Source organism: Protopterus annectens, chromosome 11.part0 (genome assembly GCF_019279795.1).
Source record: "Protopterus annectens isolate FY-2018-M chromosome 11.part0, PAN1.0, whole genome shotgun sequence".
Classification (NCBI taxonomy): domain Eukaryota; kingdom Metazoa; phylum Chordata; order Ceratodontiformes; family Protopteridae; genus Protopterus; species Protopterus annectens.
The window spans coordinates 130,399,185-130,420,154 of record NC_056745.1 but is presented as its reverse complement, the minus strand read 5'-3'; the positions used below and the strand labels follow the sequence as shown (position 1 = coordinate 130,420,154).

General features: G+C 38.0%; 1 protein-coding gene across 4 annotated transcripts in view; it reads left to right on the top strand.

Moving 5' to 3' along the window:
* Positions 1–20,970, top strand: part of CACNA2D4 (calcium voltage-gated channel auxiliary subunit alpha2delta 4) — a 2,573,275-nt gene that overhangs the window by 1,877,391 nt on the left and 674,914 nt on the right. For all 4 annotated transcript variants that reach the window (XM_044087505.1, XM_044087506.1, XM_044087504.1 and 1 more), the window contains 2 exons: positions 8,403–8,447; positions 8,594–8,656. In XM_044087505.1, the coding sequence (XP_043943440.1) occupies positions 8,403–8,447; positions 8,594–8,656 (108 nt within the window). The remainder of the gene's footprint in view (positions 1–8,402; positions 8,448–8,593; positions 8,657–20,970) is intronic.

The window sequence follows — 20,970 nt, the reverse complement described above, 5'->3', positions numbered from 1 at the left end:
GGACACTGCATGTAGCTAAGAGATATTATCACATGGGCACTGTATGTAGGACAATTGTACAATCCTTGGTACCCTGCAAGTAGGTGAGTAGTAAATCACAGGGGCATTGCATGCACAGTGGAACATTACACTTCAAGCAGAGATATGACAACTGGAACATTTCATATAACAAAGTAAGTGGCATGATCAGTACAACGTTATAATCACTGGATCTGAGACATTACATTTAAGAATGTGATATGATCACAAAGGCATTTTATGTAGGCGGGTGCTATGACTGCTGAGCATTATATGTAGGAAAGAGTGGTATTATAAATGGAACTGAGTCATGACATTACATTTAGGAGAGTTGGTACCATCACAGGAACATTGCATGTTGAAGAGTGATATGGCTGCTTGGAAATTACATTTAGAAGAGCAGTATAATCACTGGAAAATGTATGTGAGAGAGTGGTATGATCTCCATGGCATTACATGTCGAACAGTACAATCACATGTGAGAGAGTGGTATGATCTCCATGGCATTACATGTCGAACAGTACAATCACATGTGAGAGAGTGGTATGATCTCAAGGGCATTACATGTAGAACAGTACAATCACATGCGAGAGAGTGGTATGATCTCAAGGTAATTACATGTAGAACAGTACAATCACATGTGAGAGAGTGGTATGATCTCAAGGAAATTACATGTAAAACAGTAAAATCACATGTGGGAGAGTGGTATGATCTCAAGGAAATTACATGTAGAACAGTACAATCACATGTGAGAGAGTGGTATGATCTCCATGGCATTACATGTCGAACAGTACAATCACATGTGAGAGAGTGGTATGATCTCAAGGAAATTACATGTAGAACAGTACAATCACACGTGAGAGAGTGGTATGATCTCAAGGGAATTACATGTAAAACAGTAAAATCACATGTGGGAGAGTGGTATAATCATTGAGTCTGTGGCAGTACATGTAGGAGAATTTTATAATTCCTATGACCCTGTAAGACAGTAGTATAGTCAGTTGTACATAAGTGTAAGGGAGTAGTATGATCACTGAACATTACATGTATAATAGAGTGGTCAGATCAATTGAACTGGAACACTTCATGCAGTAGAATGGTATTATCACAGGAACATGATATCTAGGAGGTTGGTGCACTCGTGTGTGCATGTGGTATTTGTGTTTGATACAGAAGAAAGGCCTGGTGATCTACTTCAGTGTATTACTTACTTAGTAAACTCTGCGGATGGTGGTGGCTGTTCATGAGGTCACTGTTGGTGTCAAATGTGACTCATAAACACAAGTAAATGGATAATATTGGACTACTGCATGTAGGGGAGTAATATAATTATTAATATAGACTGTGTTTACTTCTGTAAAGAATCTTGCAAACCTAGCACCATCCTACCCTTTAAATGCCCTTACACAGTCTGTGGTTTGTTTGTGCTTAATTTTGTCCTCTGAAATACCAGCTCAATTGTCTACCTCTTTTATATTTTTCCTCCTACAGTGCTTGTGTAAAAGTCGGGCCATCAGTGTAATACCCCCCCCCTCACATACTGAGCCAACCAGAGACTCAGTCCAAGAAAAGCAAAGAGGTCCTGTGGACAAACAAGCATCCAGTGAAATTTCCAACAAGATTAATATAAATTTATCAGTATCTGTGTGGCACAGTATGGAACTGGTAGTGAGAAAGTGTTTCCATAGCCCCGGACCCATTCATTTGTTAGCCGCTAGTCTAGTAATCCCTACAGCCTCTTAAAAACCACCATGCATAGCATTCTTTCTGATTACAGTCCTCATTTCCCTCTTAGTGTCCTGAGCAGCCTAGTATTCCCCCTATATTTTTATATAACTATTAACTCTACAGCCAAAGTTATAGATTGTTTCTGGAGCTTACTCACCTACAGGAGCACTATCCACTCCATTCGCCCTTCAGGCTCACGTCTCTGCTCCCCTACCCTGCCCCCAGTTCCCACCTGCCCCAATTACCTGTACTTTTATACATCCCCTGACTCCTCCCAACCAAGCACCACTCCAGTCACAACATACCCACAGCCGGAACATTACCTGACCCATTTAGTGATCACCTTCCAGCCTTTGCTGACCATCTCCCATCTCCACTACAAAAACAAACCACTACATCCAAACCCGCAACCTCTCCTCTTTCAACCCTCTCACTTTCTCTGAATGCCTAAAGCACACTGACTGGTCCACCTTAAAAACCCTTCCAGTAGATGATGCTGTCTCCTATTTTAACAACTCATTCCTAACCCTCCTTAACCAGCAAGCCCCCCCCAGACCAAATACATCAAAACCAATCCCTGCCCATAGTTATCAACAGAAACTAAACTAGCCATGCAACAAAGGGACAAAAAATGGAAACAGTATAAAAAACATAAAAACCCCAGCACCCTCCTAGACTTCAAACAATTACGTAACTCCACAAAAAAACTAATAACTGAAAACCACAAAGCCCACTATTCCAATCTCCTGGTCATGCACTCAACAAATCTAAAGAAATTCTGGGACTCCATCTCATCCTTGTTGCACCCTGGCAACAAGGAAAACCCTAGCCCAACCCCCAACCTCTCAGACCGTGAAACTGCCAGCCAGTTCAATTCATTCTTCATAGAAAGCATAGCTAAGCTATCAACCTCCTTCCCACCCCCCTCCTTCACCCCCCCCCCCTCTAACCCTCACCTCCATCCCAACCACCTACCCTCCTCTTCATCCTTCATCCTTACTCCCATCCCCACAAGCACTATAAAAAAGCTTCTCCTACAACTCAAACATTGTTGCAATGCACCCGACAACCTTCCACCCACCTTCTTCAGAAAATCTGCAGACACCATAGCCTATCCCATCTCTATTCTTATAAGTAGAGCCATAAAAGAATCATACGTCCCTTCTATCTGGCGACATGCTTACATCATCCCCCTACACAAAGGTGGTAAAAATACTGATACCACCAACTTCAGGCCTATTGCCATCCTTTTCCTCTTTCTAAAATACTAGAAGAATCTATCCAGGCTCAACTCATGCCACACCTAACCCAAAACAATCTCCTCTCCCCTACCCAACACGGCTTCCGCCCTGGCCACAGCCCCATTACTGCCCTTCTTTCCTTTCTTGAAACCATCAACCTCGAATGTGACCAAGGCAAATTCATCTCCACACTGTTCCTAGATCAGTCAAAGGCCTTGGACACCATCTCCCACACCCTACTTATGTCCCAACTTTCCACCCTACAACTCTCTCCCAGCACCATAGCCTGGTTTTCCAGCTACTTGTCCACCACCAACAAGCAGTCCAGTGGAAAACGTAAACCTCCCCCTTCCTTCCCACACCCACTGGTGTCCCACAAGGTTCAGTTATTGGCCCTCTACTTTTTAACATATTTATAAACATTTTTCACCAATCCATCCCAGAATCATCTGTCATTCAATATGCAGATGACTCTACAATCATCTGCTTTGATCTCTCTCCCTCTGAACTACAAGCCAAAACCCAGCTTGCTTTCTCTAAAACAGAAACATGGATGCATTCCAACCATTTAGCTCTAAACACAAACAAAACCAAGCTAATGATTTTTTCCCCCACCAAAAACTCCACCATTGATAAAACCTCTTTCTCCATACAGAGCCAAAACAACACCCCCCTTGAAATCATTCCCAACACCAAACTTCTCGGCATCACCATTGATGAAGAACTTAAATTTGATACACACACATCCATTCCACTATCAAGAAAACCTACCAAAAGATAGGTCTTCTCTATAGACACAACCACTTCCTCAGCCCCTCCACCCATCAAACCCTAACATCCACCTTCCTACTCCCCTTCCTTATATATGGTGCTCCTCTGTTCACCAATCTCCCTCTTGACCTAAGATCCAAACTTGAATCCTGCTAATATAAGATCGTAAATTTGCAACCAGCTCAAAAAACTTGTCCCACCACTGTCACTCCCTCCCCACCCTAAATTGGCTCGAACTACCAAAATATCGGATATCTTCAAGGGACAGTTTTGAGCTTTTTATTTTTTATTTTTTATTTTATTTTCAAGTCGAAGTTTTATTCGTATTAAAGGACTACATTTTAATTGGAACACTTGTGGATTTCGTTGATTGGCCATCCTTGGATGGATTTTCTGTCTTTTTTCTGTTAATAAACCCAACTACCTAAGTTACCTGCAACTTGCTACAGCGCACAAGCTCAGCTATAAGCAAAGTGACTGCCCATCTCTAGCTACCTCCTTAAAACCCAACATACCCAACCGCTCACTCAGATCCACAAACCAAAACCTCCTTCAGGTCTACAAACCAACACGGCTTGCTGGCATCTACTACTCTCCTACTTCTTAGCCAAAAAATGGAACTCCCTCCCACCTACCCTACACAATCTTCGTAACCATACCTACTTCAAATCGCAGCTACTCGCTCATCTATCTTCCAAATGGGAATGCCCCTGTCATGCCCCAACATAAACCCCTCCCCCTCTCTCTTTCTACCTTGCACTGATATCTTCTCCAATTACTTTCAAAAATGTCTCATTTCTCCCAAAATCTTTCCCTTCCCCACCCAAAACCAACATTTTTTCTCTTTAATGACTATTATACCAATCTTCCTCTATATACATGTTTTTCTACTAACCTACATATGCCTACCAGCTATACATTTTAAGATCGGTCAAACTACAAAGAAGTTTCATATCATAATTGTCACAATATTATGTAATGTTTACTCTCTGTATTTATCATGTCCCTCTTTATAAATTATGCATTCAAACTTCAAAATCTAATGCATCTAATCTAAAATGCTAAATTCCTGTGAGAATTTGTCTGTAAATATTGTGCATCTAATCTGAAAAGTTTTAAATTTCTGTATTGAATTACTCTCTTTAAAAATCTGAAAATGTTCGAAATGTTTGATATATATCTTTGTAAAAATCTGTGATGTAACCTACATTGTTTTGGAGCTTTTCTCCCCGGGTCTCCACTGGAAAGGGGCTCTTTCTGGCCCAGTGGACTTCCTCGGTGATCAAACTTAAAAAAATAAATAAATTGAAGTCTTCACAATGTACTTCACAGCTTACACCCGTCATACATGTTCTTATGCAGGCTTACACCCGTCATACGTATTCTTATGCATTCATTGCCTGAAATACTGCAGAAGACTGTTAAAGGAGCATATTTTGCCTGACTACAGATATGGACATTCTTCAGACAACCAAAGACTGAGACAAGGGAGGCAGAAGTATAAATACCTTTGAATGACCTTGGAATGCTTACATTTTTAATGAAAAATAAAATTAGTCACAATGGCATAAACCCACAGTAATTGAGTAAGGAGAGGTCTCAGATCTGAGGCTCACTAAAAAGGAAAAACATAATGGATAAACATTTTGCATGACAACAAGGAGCCAAGGGGATACAAAAAAAAAAAAACAGGAGGATGGCCAAATGCAATGCTGAGATGCTTAACAGGAGGAGCCTGAGCAACAAATAGAAACAAGCAATGGAGGTGCAACGTCAGGTAGGAGTGAATGGCCAGCGTTCACTCTCCCATCTTTAGGAGTTGAAGGCAACTTCTTTCACTACTTTCCTGACTCCCAGAGGAGGTCCAAGGAAAGACAGTAGCAAGATGAACTGCAGCATATACTCTGGTTCACCAAGCCTGGCTCATGTGCTTTAGCCACTTTTGACCACATGTACATTGTGTCAGTACTAGTGGCCCACATCTTGGCAGTGCATATATCTGGGCTGCTGAGGCAGGGCTAGGCCAATTTAAAACACTTCTGTGACTACCCTTGACCCATCACTAGTCACTTCTCATCTTATCGCTGATCATCATAAGTACTTTAAGCAGCTCAAGGTAACTCTCTGCTTAAGAGGGTCTCTCATCCCACCACAGGGTGATGTAGGCACAGTGAATGATACATATGGTGAAGAATGAATAGTTCAGATGGCTGAAAGGAAGGAAGTAGATGGTTTGCAGACGCAGATGTAAAAAATACAAATAAATAAACAGTTGGTGAGATTTTATAAACGCATACAGAAGTATTATATCTGTATTATTAAGCTATAGCCAATACACAGGGAAATAAGTAATGTGCCCTATAAGGCAACACAAATTAATTTTAATTTCTACCGCACCTACACTGTATAAAAGCGGAGAAGGCATGTCGGGGGCATGAATACTTCAGATGATTAAGATATGGAAGGGAAGCTGTATAAGAATAGTTCAGCAAGAAAACATGACTTGAGGAATTAAATATCTGAGATGTGTGCTTAGAAACACTTTGCACATTTGTCCCATGTAGAATGTTAGTGCTGGGAAACATTACAGAACTGGATTTCAATCCTACATCAGAGAAAAAAGAGAACAAAAACAAATCTTGGCAGGAAAGTTACACAGTAGAAAACTTGGAAGGATCTGTGGCTAAAATGGAGACAAGTATAAACCTACAGATCTGATGGCCCAGGTGCTCTTGTCCGCCATCAAATGTATACCTTCAGTTATTTTCGAGTTGTGTAACTGCGTACTGAAAAGTATAATAGAGGGATGATGGCTGACATACATACATGATATTGTATGATGACTGGTGTTTTCTTTTGTTTTGTTTTTTCTCTGTTTGCTTTAAGATGGTAGGTCTGTTAACTTTGTATTGGCTTAATAATGGTGATTATTAACATCCTGCATGTCAAAGAGCACTGGACTTTTGAAATACGGTGATAGTTAGCAAGCTGTCAAGACTCTACTTACTGAAGACTGTAGGTGTTAGGAAATTGTGTGATTGTTAGCCATTACTTAATGATAGGTGTAGGTTTACTAAGGCACTGTGAATTGGAAAATGATCAATTATTTCAATATTATGATGTGTTAGAGTGTGACTATATTACCTAGGTCCATTACTGTTGTAACTAAGAACTATTACTTCCTGTCAAAATGCTCTAACCCTGCCCTATCAGCTATTATTAGACAGGATAACAGCAAATCAAGCAGTTCATGAACAACCCAACACCAAATAAAATCACAGGCAGCAAACAAAATAAAATCTGGCTACAATGAACTGTGACAATAAAGTATAATAAAGTCAACATAGTGACAAAGTAGCATGCACTTTTGGGCAACCATTGTTCTACAGATTGCAATGATAAAAGATTGGTGCAAAGTATAGAATTTAAATCTCGTACCCAGTTCTCATAACCAAATCACGCAGGAATTGGAGAGTCACATGTCAGTATAAAAAGCATTTATTCAAATACTCATGGAACAGAGAAGTGATTTTAGAAAACAGGAAATGAGTAATGCTCTTAGCTAACATATACAGAGTAAAATACTTTTGTACACCTACCTTTTCTGCATAGTTATCCAGTGCTAAGGAACCTGCAAAGTGGATGCATTGAGCTTAATGTCTGAATTTATATTAGACCTTGTCAGCAGCTTAGAAAAAATATGAATTTAACAGATGAGCATATTGATCAATAAAGTTTGTTTTAGGTTTGCATCTCCTTTGAGACTGATAAGCAGAATTAGGCACGTCATTTAAATTCTGTTCTTTAGAAAAGTGCGTTACCACTGCAATCTGAAGAAGGGGGTTGACAGAAAATAGCTACTATTTTTTTACTCTTTTAACTTTATTAAACTCTATTTTTCTTTCTTCATAGTTGCCCACTTTTGTGGCATATCAAGAGTCACCATAATACATCAAAATGTCATTATCAAAGGCTAGAACAGTCAATTTAATTTATTAGATAAGTTGGTGTAATGGCTAAGGTGTTTACAAACACAAGGTTTGATTCTTACATGGGATAATTGGCTAGGCTTAAAATGGCCCACAAGGGCAGTTAGTCTAGTACTAACTGATGAATCAATCCACCCTTTCTACTTCATCACTTATGTCTTGCAGGTACTAGAGGCCATACATAAACATATAAAAATATCAGAATTCATGTTTGTATATGCGAAAACAAAAGTGTATGTTAACAGATTTATTTATATGTTAATACTAGGACATAGTGTGTATGTTAACACATATTGTTATATGCTAATACTAGGACATAGTCTGTATGTTAACACATATAGTTACATGCTAATACTAGGACATAGTGAGTATGTTAACACATATTGTTATATGCTAATACTAGGACATAATCTGTATGTTAACACATATAGTTACATGCTAATACTAGGACATAGTGAGTATGTTAACACATATATATTTATATGCTAATACAAGGACACAGTGGATACGTTAATACATATAGTTATATGCTAATACTAGGACATAGTGTTACATAACAGCAGAAATAAAGTTGTAGACATTCATTTTGCCATCTTGGAAAGCTTGTATACTCCCCCAGTTCCACAAATAACTGGTGCTGCTTTTTTATTTGCAGTGTGACACTTTCGAAGGCCGATGTCCCATGAGATGTGAAGATGAGGTACGTGACGTAATACCTATAAATGGAACTAACTGTTCTAAATAAATTATCCAAAGCATGAAGAAACTGAATTACACAGGCTAGCTTTTTGCTTAAAAGTGCACACCTTAATGTTTTATTCAGCTACCTTTCATTTTTGCTTTTAGACTCTGAGTTGTTACTTGATGGATAGCAATGGATTTCTGCTGATTTCAAAGGATGACCAGCAGGTAAGTTTGACTTGGAACAAAACTCACAGGTTGTACATTACTTTTTTTCCAAGCATTCAGTCATTCAGGTTTACTAAGTTGGTGAGAAGCAGAGATGTAACTGAATGTTTTCAGACATGACCCAAAAAGATTTGGCTTAGATAAATTACTTGCTCAGACTTATGTAATTTATAAGTAGATTCTATGAAAATGAAACCTAGATCTACATGAAGTACTTCATTCTAATTTCACTATTTAGTGCTCACAGCTTTTGGGCGGCCACAGTGGTGCAGTGGTTAGCATTGTCGCCTCACAGCAAGAGGTTCTCTGGTTCGATCCTCGGCTGGGGTGCCTTCTGTGCGGAGTCTGCATGTCCTCCCTGTGGTCGCGTGGGTTTCCTCCGGGTGCTCCGGTTTCCTCCCACATTCCAAAGACATGCGGTAGGTGGATTGGACACTCCAAATTGGCCCTAGGTGTGAGTGTGTGCGTGTGTGTGTGCCTTCCGTGGAAGGTTGGGTGCCGGGCTGGCAACTCGACACCATACAAAAACTCCACTGCCAATCGTGAGCGGACAGGTGATCCGCTGTGGCGACCCCTAACCGGGAAAAACCGAAAGAAGAAGAAGAAGTGCTCACAGTTTTTAATGCATCCCTTCATCTCCCTGTGTTGTCCTGTGTCATTCATGTTTCTTAACATATTTCGTAATATAATAGACCACAAGCCACTAAAACTTATATTTTGTGGTATGTAACTAGCCCTTACTTTCCCAGTACCTTATAATGTCAAGTGGAAGGGTTTTTAAGAAATGTGATGTCAAAAGAAATTGATAAATATAACTGTGACTATTGTTGTAAATTTAGAACTACATTTAAAGGATCTCATCTTCATTAATCAAATGTCAATACATAAATAAATAAATAATATCTAACCTACAGAAACTGCGCAAAAGCAGACACAAGGTGTAGAGGCAAAAGTGTGTTATACTACATTATAAAATTATTAAATAAAACCAAGTTTTAGAAAATGCAGGTGCATGGGGTAGAACATCTGTTCATATTGCATGAAACTAAGGGGTCTATATCACCTTGTCGAATGATGAAAAGAGCTAATGCTCTTTCATCGATCCGACAAGGTCGAAACCCCTAAAGAGTGAAGACACGGATCATTGATTTTTTTCCCAGGGAAAAAAATCGGTGGGCCATCTTTGGGCCTTTGCCATTTCCTCCACTATGGTGTGATCTCAGAGTTGGTATATTTAAGTAGGGGGGGTGCGAAGCCCACCCACGTCATTTTTTTTTTTTTTTTTTGCAGAGCGGCGATTTTTTTTCCCTGGGGGAAAAATTTGCTGTTCTGTGTCTTTACTTTTTAGGGGTTTCAACCTTATCGGATCGATGAAAGGGCATTCGCTCATTTCATCATTCGGTAAGGTAATATAGACCCGAAACTAAGTTTTGAAGTCAGACCTATGAGGGGAAGGAAAAAGCTTGACCTTTCAAATATATACTATTTCATTTTTGAGAAAAAAGGGAAGTGTACATGTGCCAGTGTGTAATACTTCCACATTATCTGACCACAGGTAATGGTACAGTATGGAACATGCCACAGACAAGGTATCTGTTTCAGGGACATGATTAAGGTGTTTCTACTTGCATGTCATCCATTCTGTGGTGGGCTTGGATGGAAATAAATATTCCGTAGTAAGTAACATAGACAGACTTACAACTTCGGCAGCACTTCCATGCTCCTCTGTCAATGTCATCTACCCCAAATTTATCATGCATGAACCCGTGATGCAGGAGTACTGCCCCAGACTGGTATCATATTTCTGATCAAGTCTTTGCCACTAGCTGTGACCTACTAAGCACAAATGCTTGTTTTCAAATGCGATCAAAGTGTTTAGCTTCCATTAAGTGACTGACATTATACAGTGTGCAATTGGAGATTCTGAGAACAGGAATCAAACCTGTGTCTCCATGATGTATTTAATTTGCAAGTCTTTTTCTTAACCATTAAACTATAATGTCATCCAGTCTGGCAAAAATGATTGCATGATGATACAGTACCAAAGCTGGACTTGATTGAGATTAAAGCATTAAAGAATTCTGATATGAACTTGTCTGGAGATCAGATGAAAAACAGAATGTAAAACTAACAGATTAAAAATGGTCTGCTTAATCATGAATTTCTACTTTGAAGCCAGCATCTGATATTCTAAAATTCAGAGCATTTGCTCCAGTTCTAGTCAACGTAAAACATCCAAGGACAGCAGAATTCTGATTTTAAATGACATTAAGGAAGCCAGCTCTTCAATAGTGAAGTAAGACTAGATGTTTAGCCAGAAATTACATTGGTGGTTTTCAAAATGAAATGAAACCATTACAGAATGGCTTTATAGTATATGTGCCTCCAAAAACAATAGGAAATACGCCCAGTTCCTCAAAATCACAAAATAGGAAACAATATCACCGAAGAAAATAATAGTCCAGCAAAATTACAAAGTAAAACTTTTAATAAAACCACAGCTGTTATCATTCAGTAGCATACACAAGCTTAAAACAAAACACAGAAAGGAATACAACAAAGTACTCATACAGGGAATAACAAAGTTATCAAACAGTAAATCACTTTAATGTTAATACAAAACAAGTTATACCCTTTCATCCAACTTCATCTTGATTTTTCAGAACAAAAAAAGACGTGCTTGCTGCTGTTATATATATATATATATATATATATATATATATATATATATATATAAAAGAAATTGAAATATCACATGACACGTCAACCATGTGATCATAATATGACATACCATGTATAAAATAAAAAAAAATTATGAAATTAATTGAAACAAATATAACAAACACAACTCAATAAAACTCAATCAAATGTTCATAACCTAATTGCCTTACATAATATTGATAGAAATGTTCATTTAATCCCTGGGGGGGCTCTAAGCTGCAAAATCAATTACTAATTTTTCAGTTTGGTCTTCCAATCTACCCCCCCCCCCAGAAATATCTAACCTCTCTAAAAGCAAAAATAAAAATTGATAAAATAATTATGTAAATAAATTCTCTTCCTTAAAGTTTTCTCTGTTTGTTCAAAAAAAGTCCACAAAAAACTAGGAGCGTTATACAGAAATAAGCAATTTCTCACCAAAGCAGCAAAGATTTCAATAGCAAATTCCCACCTTATCTCCACCCTACTTTATGCCTCTCCAATATATACCAACCTAAGGCAATGTGATCTAAACAAGCTAGAGACCTGCTACAACAAAATCGCCAAATACATACAGGGGCATCCTACCGTAGTCACCACTGTCTCTCACTTGCTGAACTGGGCTGGCTTGAACTCCCTCACCTCCTTCAGTGGTATCAACTCTCACTCGCCCACAAACTAGTAAACCATCCACTAAATGTCCCATCCCTCCAGAATCTACTCCAACCCTATCGCACCACCAGACCACTAAGATCCAGCCACAAAAATCACTTGCAGATCACTAAAGCCAATAACTCTGCTGGTGAAGCATTATTCTCTTGCGCCATAGCCAAATTATGGAGCTCACTCCCACCCACAATTACCTCCATACCATCATGCACCCACTTCAAAACTTTACTAAAAGCGCAACTAAAAACATGCTGGCTATGCCCTTGCAACTCCCACTCTAATATCATCCACCCCATCCAACCACTACCTTTCTTTCCACTCCACTAACTACCTTGATTATAGCAAGCTCAGATGCTCATAAGCCAGTACTTATTATACAGCATGAACTTCTTCTTGTAACATTTGTTAATGTCTGGTATGCACTTCACAGATAAAGATTCTAGTTGTCTACTGATGTACTATGTTTTTCATCTGTAAATATGTTGTAAGTAATTGCTATGTAAATTGTTATTCACTATGTATTCCAATGTATATACTGTCTGTTTATTTTAACTGTGGACCTTTTCTCCCCGGGCCTCTGCTGAAAATGGACCTACGTCCAGTCGGACACTCCCAGTCAACAAATTTAAATAAATAAAAATAAATAAATTGTTTCTATATAAAGAGCACTGAGGGATCTACAACAAGCTAAATTTACCATTCCAGCAGTGTTGCAGTTAAAACAGCCCTTACCTCTCCAATTATTGCATCAACAAAAATGTCAAATATTACTTGATATACTGGATATAAAAAGTTTACACACCCCTGTTAAAATGCCAAGTTTTTGTGATATAAAAAAATGAGACCACAATAAATCATTCCAAAATTTTTCCCACCTTTAATGTTACCTATAACCTGTACAAATCGATTGTAAAACAAACACATTAGGTGAAAAAAATATGAAAAATAAAAAACATACAATACGCTGGTTGCAGAAGTGTGCACACCCTTAAACTAATACTTTGTTGTGTGTGCACACCCTTAAACTAATACTTTGTTGAAGCACCTTTTGATTTAATTACAACATTCAGTCTTCTTGGGTATACACCTGCCATCAATTAAAGAGACTCTGATTAACCCTAAATGAAGTTCAGTTGTCTTAGTAAGATTTTCCTGACATTTACTCAGTTGCTGCTACAGCAATAGCCATGGTTCGCAGTGAGATTACAAATCATGAAAGGGATCTCATTGTTGAAAGGTATCAGTCAGGAGAAGGGTACAAAAAAATTTCCACAGCATTGGATATACCATGGAACACAGTGAAGACAGTCATCAAAAAGTGGAGAAAATATGGGATAACAATGATGTTGCAAAGAACTGGACACCCCTGCAAAATTGATGAAAAGACAAGATGAAAACTGGTCAGGGAGGCTGCCAAGAGATCTACAGCAACACTGAAAGAACTGCAGGAATTTCTGGCAAGTACTGGTTGTGTACTACATGTGGCAAAAATCTCCCATATTCTCCATATGTCTGGACTATGGGGTAGGGTTGAAAGACAGAAGCCTTTTCTTACACAGAAAAACATCCAGGCCCAGCTAAAATTTGCAAAACAATACATTAAGTCTCCCAAAAGCATGTGGGAAAATGTGTTATGGTCTGATGAGACCAAGGTTGAACTTTTCGGCCACAATTCCAAAAGGTACGTTTGGTGCAAAAAAAAACACTTCACAAGAAGAACACCATCCCCACGGTGAAGCATGGTGGTGGCAGTATCATGCTTTGGGGTTTCTTCAGCTGGAACTGGGGCTTTAGTCAAGGTGGAGGGAATTATGAACAGTTCCAAATACCAGTCACTTTTGGCTCAAAATCTTCAGGCTTCTGCTAGAAAGCTGAAGATGAAGAGGAATTTCACCTTTCAGCATGACAATGACTCCAAGCATACATCCAAATCAACAAAAGAATGGCTTCAGCAGAAGAAAATTAAAGTTTTGGAATGGCCCAGCCAGAGCCCAGACCTAAATCCAATAGAAAATCTGTGGAGTGACCTGAAGAGGGCTGTGCACAAGAGATGCCCTCGCAATCTGGCAGATTTGGAAAGCTTTCACAAGGAAGAGTGGGCAAATATTGCCAAGTCAAGATGTGCCATACTGATAGACTCCTACCCAAGAAGACTGAATGCTGTAGTTACATCAAAAGGTGCTTCAACAAACTATTAGTTTAAGGGTGTGCACACTTATGCAACCAGCTTATTGTACATTTTTTATTTTTTATATTTTTTCCCCTAACAGATTTGTTTGTTGTTCAATTGAATTGTACAGGTTATAGGTCACATTAAAAGTGGGAAAAGTTTTGAAATGATTTATTTTGGTCTCATTTTTTATATCACAAAAACCTGGCATTTTAACAGGGGTGTGTAGACTTTTTATATCCTCTATATGTTCTAATTTTTGGATATTTTTATTTTTTATTTTAGAGAATTTAGATATTTCTAGCAGGTGGGAGGGAGAGTGGAAGACCAAACTTGAAAATCAGGAACTTATTTGGCAGCTTAGAGCTAATTACAGATCCTCACCATCACCAAATTAAATGAACATATTTCTACTAACAGCATGTTAAAAATTAACGCATCTAGGTTATGAGCATTTAAATGAATTTTATTGAATTGTGTTATTCATATTTATCTCAAATAATTTCATAAATTTATTGCTGTTTTTATTTGTGATGTCATATTTATTAGCAATCATTTGATTAGTGTGGATCACATGATGTTTCAGTGTGTTGTGTATAGCTGTGGCAAACAGAATATTTTTTTTTCTTCTGAAGACGTTTGTATGAAGTTGGACTAAAGTACCCTGTTTTGTTCTAATACTAAAGTGTTTGTTTTGATGAACTTTGGTATTCCCAAGTTTGGTATACGCTGGTTGCAGAAGTGTGCACACCCTTAAACTAATACTTTATTGTGTGTGCACACCCTTAAACTAATACTTTGTTGAAGCACCTTTTGATTTAATTACAACATTCAGTCTTCTTGGGTATACACCTGCCATCAATTAAAGAGACTCTGATTAACCCTAAATGAAGTTCAGTTGTCTTAGTAAGATTTTCCTGACATTTACTCAGTTGCTGCTACAGCAATAGCCATGGTTCGCAGTGAGATTACAAATCATGAAAGGGATCTCATTGTTGAAAGGTATCAGTCAGGAGAAGGGTACAAAAAAATTTCCACAGCATTGGATATACCATGGAACACAGTGAAGACAGTCATCAAAAAGTGGAGAAAATATGGGATAACAATGATGTTGCAAAGAACTGGACACCCCTGCAAAATTGATGAAAAGACAAGATGAAAACTGGTCAGGGAGGCTGCCAAGAGATCTACAGCAACACTGAAAGAACTGCAGGAATTTCTGGCAAGTACTGGTTGTGTACTACATGTGGCAAAAATCTCCCATATTCTCCATATGTCTGGACTATGGGGTAGGGTTGAAAGACAGAAGCCTTTTCTTACACAGAAAAACATCCAGGCCCAGCTAAAATTTGCAAAACAATACATTAAGTCTCCCAAAAGCATGTGGGAAAATGTGTTATGGTCTGATGAGACCAAGGTTGAACTTTTCGGCCACAATTCCAAAAGGTACGTTTGGTGCAAAAAAAAACACTTCACAAGAAGAACACCATCCCCACAGTGAAGCATGGTGGTGGCAGTATCATGCTTTGGGGTTTCTTCAGCTGGAACTGGGGCTTTAGTCAAGGTGGAGGGAATTATGAACAGTTCCAAATACCAGTCACTTTTGGCTCAAAATCTTCAGGCTTCTGCTAGAAAGCTGAAGATGAAGAGGAATTTCACCTTTCAGCATGACAATGACTCCAAGCATACATCCAAATCAACAAAAGAATGGCTTCAGCAGAAGAAAATTAAAGTTTTGGAATGGCCCAGCCAGAGCCCAGACCTAAATCCAATAGAAAATCTGTGGAGTGACCTGAAGAGGGCTGTGCACAAGAGATGCCCTCACAATCTGGCAGATTTGGAAAGCTTTTACAAGGAAGAGTGGGCAAATATTGCCAAGTCAAGATGTGCCATACTGATAGACTCCTACCCAAGAAGACTGAATGCTGTAGTTACATCAAAAGGTGCTTCAACAAACTATTAGTTTAAGGGTGTGCACACTTATGCAACCAGCTTATTGTACATTTTTTATTTTTTATATTTTTTCCCCTAACAGATTTGTTTGTTGTTCAATTGAATTGTACAGGTTATAGGTCACATTAAAAGTGGGAAAAGTTTTGAAATGATTTATTTTGGTCTCATTTTTTATATCACAAAAACCTGGCATTTTAACAGGGGTGTGTAGACTTTTATATCCTCTATATGTTCTAATTTTTGGATATTTTTATTTTTTATTTTAGAGAATTTAGATATTTCTAGCAGGTGGGAGGGAGAGTGGAAGACCAAACTTGAAAATCAGGAACTTATTTGGCAGCTTAGAGCTAATTACAGATCCTCACCATCACCAAATTAAATGAACATATTTCTACTAACAGCATGTTAAAAATTAACGCATCTAGGTTATGAGCATTTAAATGAATTTTATTGAATTGTGTTATTCATATTTATCTCAAATAATTTCATAAATTTATTGCTGTTTTTATTTGTGATGTCATATTTATTAGCAATCATTTGATTAGTGTGGATCACATGATGTTTCAGTGTGTTGTGTATAGCTGTGGCAAACAGAATATTTTTTTTTCTTCTGAAGACGTTTGTATGAAGTTGGACTAAAGTACCCTGTTTTGTTCTAATACTAAAGTGTTTGTTTTGATGAACTTTAGTATTCCCTGTGGGAGTAGTTTTGGTGTCATTTTTTAAAGTAAAACTTTTAGTAAAAGAAAGAAACAAAGAAAGAAAATATGCTGTATGGGAGTTGTTATATATATTTTATATTGTTACACATCTATATATATGTGTGTGTTTTCAAAAATGTAGTATGTGTGTGTGTATAAATATATGCATTTTTATACTAAGTGCCTTTAAACTTTAGAGCAATTGTGTTCATCAGCTGTCTCAGATCATGTGTAGTTATGTTTTAGATTTAAATATTTACCAGTGTATGGTTTATTATAAGGTCCTACATATTCGGAGAGCATTAAAGCACTTAACTTATTAAACTGTTTTATCCTGGTGGACTTTTGGAGGTGGTTTTTTTTTTTTGGCTATAAAGACAGTATCAACATTAGGGATGGGAGTGTCTATGAGTGTGTGCAGGTTAGGGTTAGGATAAGGAGATAGAATTAGTGTTGCATATGTGTTCTCGCGTTTATAAAGAGATAGAAATGTGTGACTGTGTGAGTGTCCAGGTTAGAGTTAGAGTAAGTTTAGGTAAGGGGCTGGATTTAGTATTATGTATGTGTGTTGCTCAATGTGAAATGTGTCTATGAGTTTTTGTGGTAGTGATACTGTTACAGAAAGTGTTTCCATAAGGTAATATGCAGAACTGGTGTTAGGACAGTGGCAGGGTTAGGGTTAGCACACGGATATGGTGATGCAGTCATGCACCTAATTAAATCTGTCTGATGTACCATTAATCTATATTTACTATTTAATAGAGAGACAGGATAAAATTAAGGTGGAGTTTAAAAATAGGGTGGAAATAAAAGAAAGGGAGCTATGGTTAAGAAGTAACAAGAATTATTTAGAGGGACTGCCAAATGTTAACGTATTGCAGAATAGGGGGAATCTCATAGAACAAAAAGAGGATCAACTGCAGAATGCTAAGCAGAAAATAATGGATTACCTCGATAATGTACATGAGCTTAGAAAGATTGCTGTTAAGCAACTGTTTTTTGATAATAACACTAGAGCACAAAATCTTTTAGCACAACGACTCAGGCAAAAAAACGTTGAAAGGGCTGTCACCAAACTTAGGGAGCCTATAACAAGGAAGGTAACAAGAGATCCTGTAGAGATGTTAGAAATATTTTGGAAATTCTATAAGAGTCTCTATAAAGCAGAGAGATGTGAAAATCGAGAAAACATGCGAATGGAAATGTTAATGAAGAATTAAATATGCTAAGGTTTGAGGTAGATGAGGCTCAATTACTAACAGGATAGAAGGAGATGAGATAAAAATTGTGATGTATAACCAATCTGCAGGAAAGTGGGACTATATTAAATCAGCGCATGCTTAAAATAGCGAACAATGATTAAGCGACCCTTTAAAAGTGAAAGCTTGAAATCCCAAAGACACGGAACAGCGATTTTTTCCCAGGGAAAAAATTTGCTGTTCCACAAAACAAAAAAACAACAAAAAAAACTTCAAAACACTAAATAAAGTGGGGGGCTTCACCCCCTCAACCCCTACTTAAATATACCAACTCTGAGATTGCACCACAGTGTAGGAAATGGCAAAGTCCCGAAAACGGCCCAGCGATTTTTTTCCCTGGGAAAAAAAATCACTGTTCTATCTTCGGGATTTCAAGCTTTTGCTTTTAAAGGGTCAATAAATCAATGTTTGCTGATTTAATATAGACCCAGGAATAGATGGTATTTCTGTGGAAGTCTGGAAGCTAGGAGGAAAAAGCTAATAAAGATCTAGAACATTTTGCTTAACGCTATCTTAAGAGGAGAAGTACCACAGTCCAAGAAGAAAGCAATGGTAGTGGTAATACCTAAGAGGGTAACGATCCATCAGCTCCAGTTTCATACCGGCCCATTTCAATACTAAACCATAATTATAAAGTGTTCATGTCTACAATGGCTAAAAAATGGCAAAAGTAATACTAAAACTGCTAGATATGGATCATTGTGGTTTTGTAGAGGGGAGGCAAATGTTTGACAGCATTAACAGAACACCAATGACCCAGAGGGATGCAGGATGTAAGAAAATACCGCTGTTGTTGGTGGGCCTTGATGCAGAGAAAGCATTTGACAGAGTAAGCTGTGACTTCCTAAGCAGGGCAATTGAAGCATTTGCATTTCCTGAAAACAATTATAAGGTTGATTAGGAGGATATATGAGGGATCGGAGACAAAAATTAAAGTGGGTGGGGTCCTCTCTGATAATTTCTGCTTGAACAGAGGAACAAGGCAGAGTTGTCACATTTCCCCTTTATTATTTGCATTATATTTAGAACCATTGGTAAAGAAAATAAGGGACTCAGAAATTCAAATATTTAATTGGTATGGCAGTCAAGAAAAGCTGGCTGTATTTGCAGATGATATTATTTTATACCTGACAAAACCAGGAAAAGACATTACAGTGTTGTGGAACATTTTTGAGGCAGTTTCAGATCTTTTTGATATACAAAATTAATGAAGCTAAAACATAGGTAATAGCAGTAAATTATGTACCCACACATGAACTGGTTCAGAAATACTCATATTTTTGGGGACATGATAAAATGAAGTATTTAGGAGTATGAATTAAAAATGATTCTAGTGTGGCAGCTAAGGATATGTGGGAAGAGACTAAACAAAAGATAATACAAAAACTGAGAAAATGAAAGGTTTGTTATATGGAAAGGAACAGTAAGATATAAGCAGTTAAACTGTTGTTAGTCCCTTTAGTCTTATATGCTGGTCAGGCATATTTTTATCAACCAGGGGAGAAGTTGTGGAAACAAATAATAAAGAGCTCAAGGACTTTATCTGGGAAGGGAAGACTGCAAGAGTCAAGTGGGATAAGCTGATTCTTCCAATAGAACAAGGCGGCTTGGGATTACCTGATTTGAAGGGGTATTTCAGAGCTACACAGTTAAGACTCCTGTACATAGCACAAGCAGAAAACTATAATTCAAAGTGGAAAGGCATGATGCTGAAACAGGGTTGGAAGCTCAAGAAACAGGGAGAGACTGGGATTTTGGATGCAGGCCTTTAAGAATAACAATCATCATACAGAGTATTATATCCATAAAGTAGCAGAAAGTATTCTAAGAACTAAGCCAACACAGGAATGGATAAAGGAGATTCTGCCGATAGGGATGACTGCAGTTAGGGATATAGACAATAGCAAGAGGGGGCTGGAATTTATTGAAGAAAATTGACAAAAGAACCCAGATATTGGGAGCAAATAACTAGAGAGGGAAAGATGATAGTGGGAAGACGCCAAGAATTTATTTGGACTACAGATTAGGGATTGCTTTGCATATCAGGGATTGACAGAGCATAGGCAAAGAGAAAGAAATCGGGGGGGGGGGATAAATGAAAGACCAGCAGTGGTAGAGTTTTTAATAGAATCTAGCCTAGTGAAGAAACAAATAAGCCAATGGTGTAGCATGTATGTCCACTGGTGAATACTGTAGTCTAACAAAAAAAGAATAGTGTTGTAACATGTGAAATGAAGGTAAATGGATTCGAATTTTAAAGGAATTGTAGGAGACAGAGGATAGAAGAAGCTGAAACTTAATGAAAATAAATGGACATGGTTGCATGTTAGCATTAGTCATCTTGGGTAAACATATGAATTAAGAAGAAAGGTTAGGGGGTATGAAAACTTAAGGAAGAGTTCTAGTTATTGTGAGAAAGGGCTGTAATGAATCACCAAGAGCAGAGTGAGATAATTCTGGGAAGAGCCAGGTGGATGCTGGGATTCAGAACAGCGGGATGAGCAGGTGATTATAATGCTGTGTAGGGATTATTGAGACTTTGTTTTGAATATATGTGCACGTTTGGAGGTCCTTCAAGGATAATGTGTTAACACCAATGAATAGGATGCAAAAGAAGACAGCTTCCATACTGAGTGGATAAGGTTACTTTTTGAGGAGATAGTAAGTACTATGAGGATGTATTCATTGGAGAAAGGGAGGAAAGAAGGGTACATGACCCTAATATAAAATCTTAAGATGTCATCTTAGAGGGTATGGGGCTAAAAGAGTAAAAGGCTAAAAAAGAAGAAAAAGAAGAAAAATGTGCAGCTAGGAGGTAGAGTGAACTAGGTTCAGGATGGCCATAAAAAAGCAATAATTCAT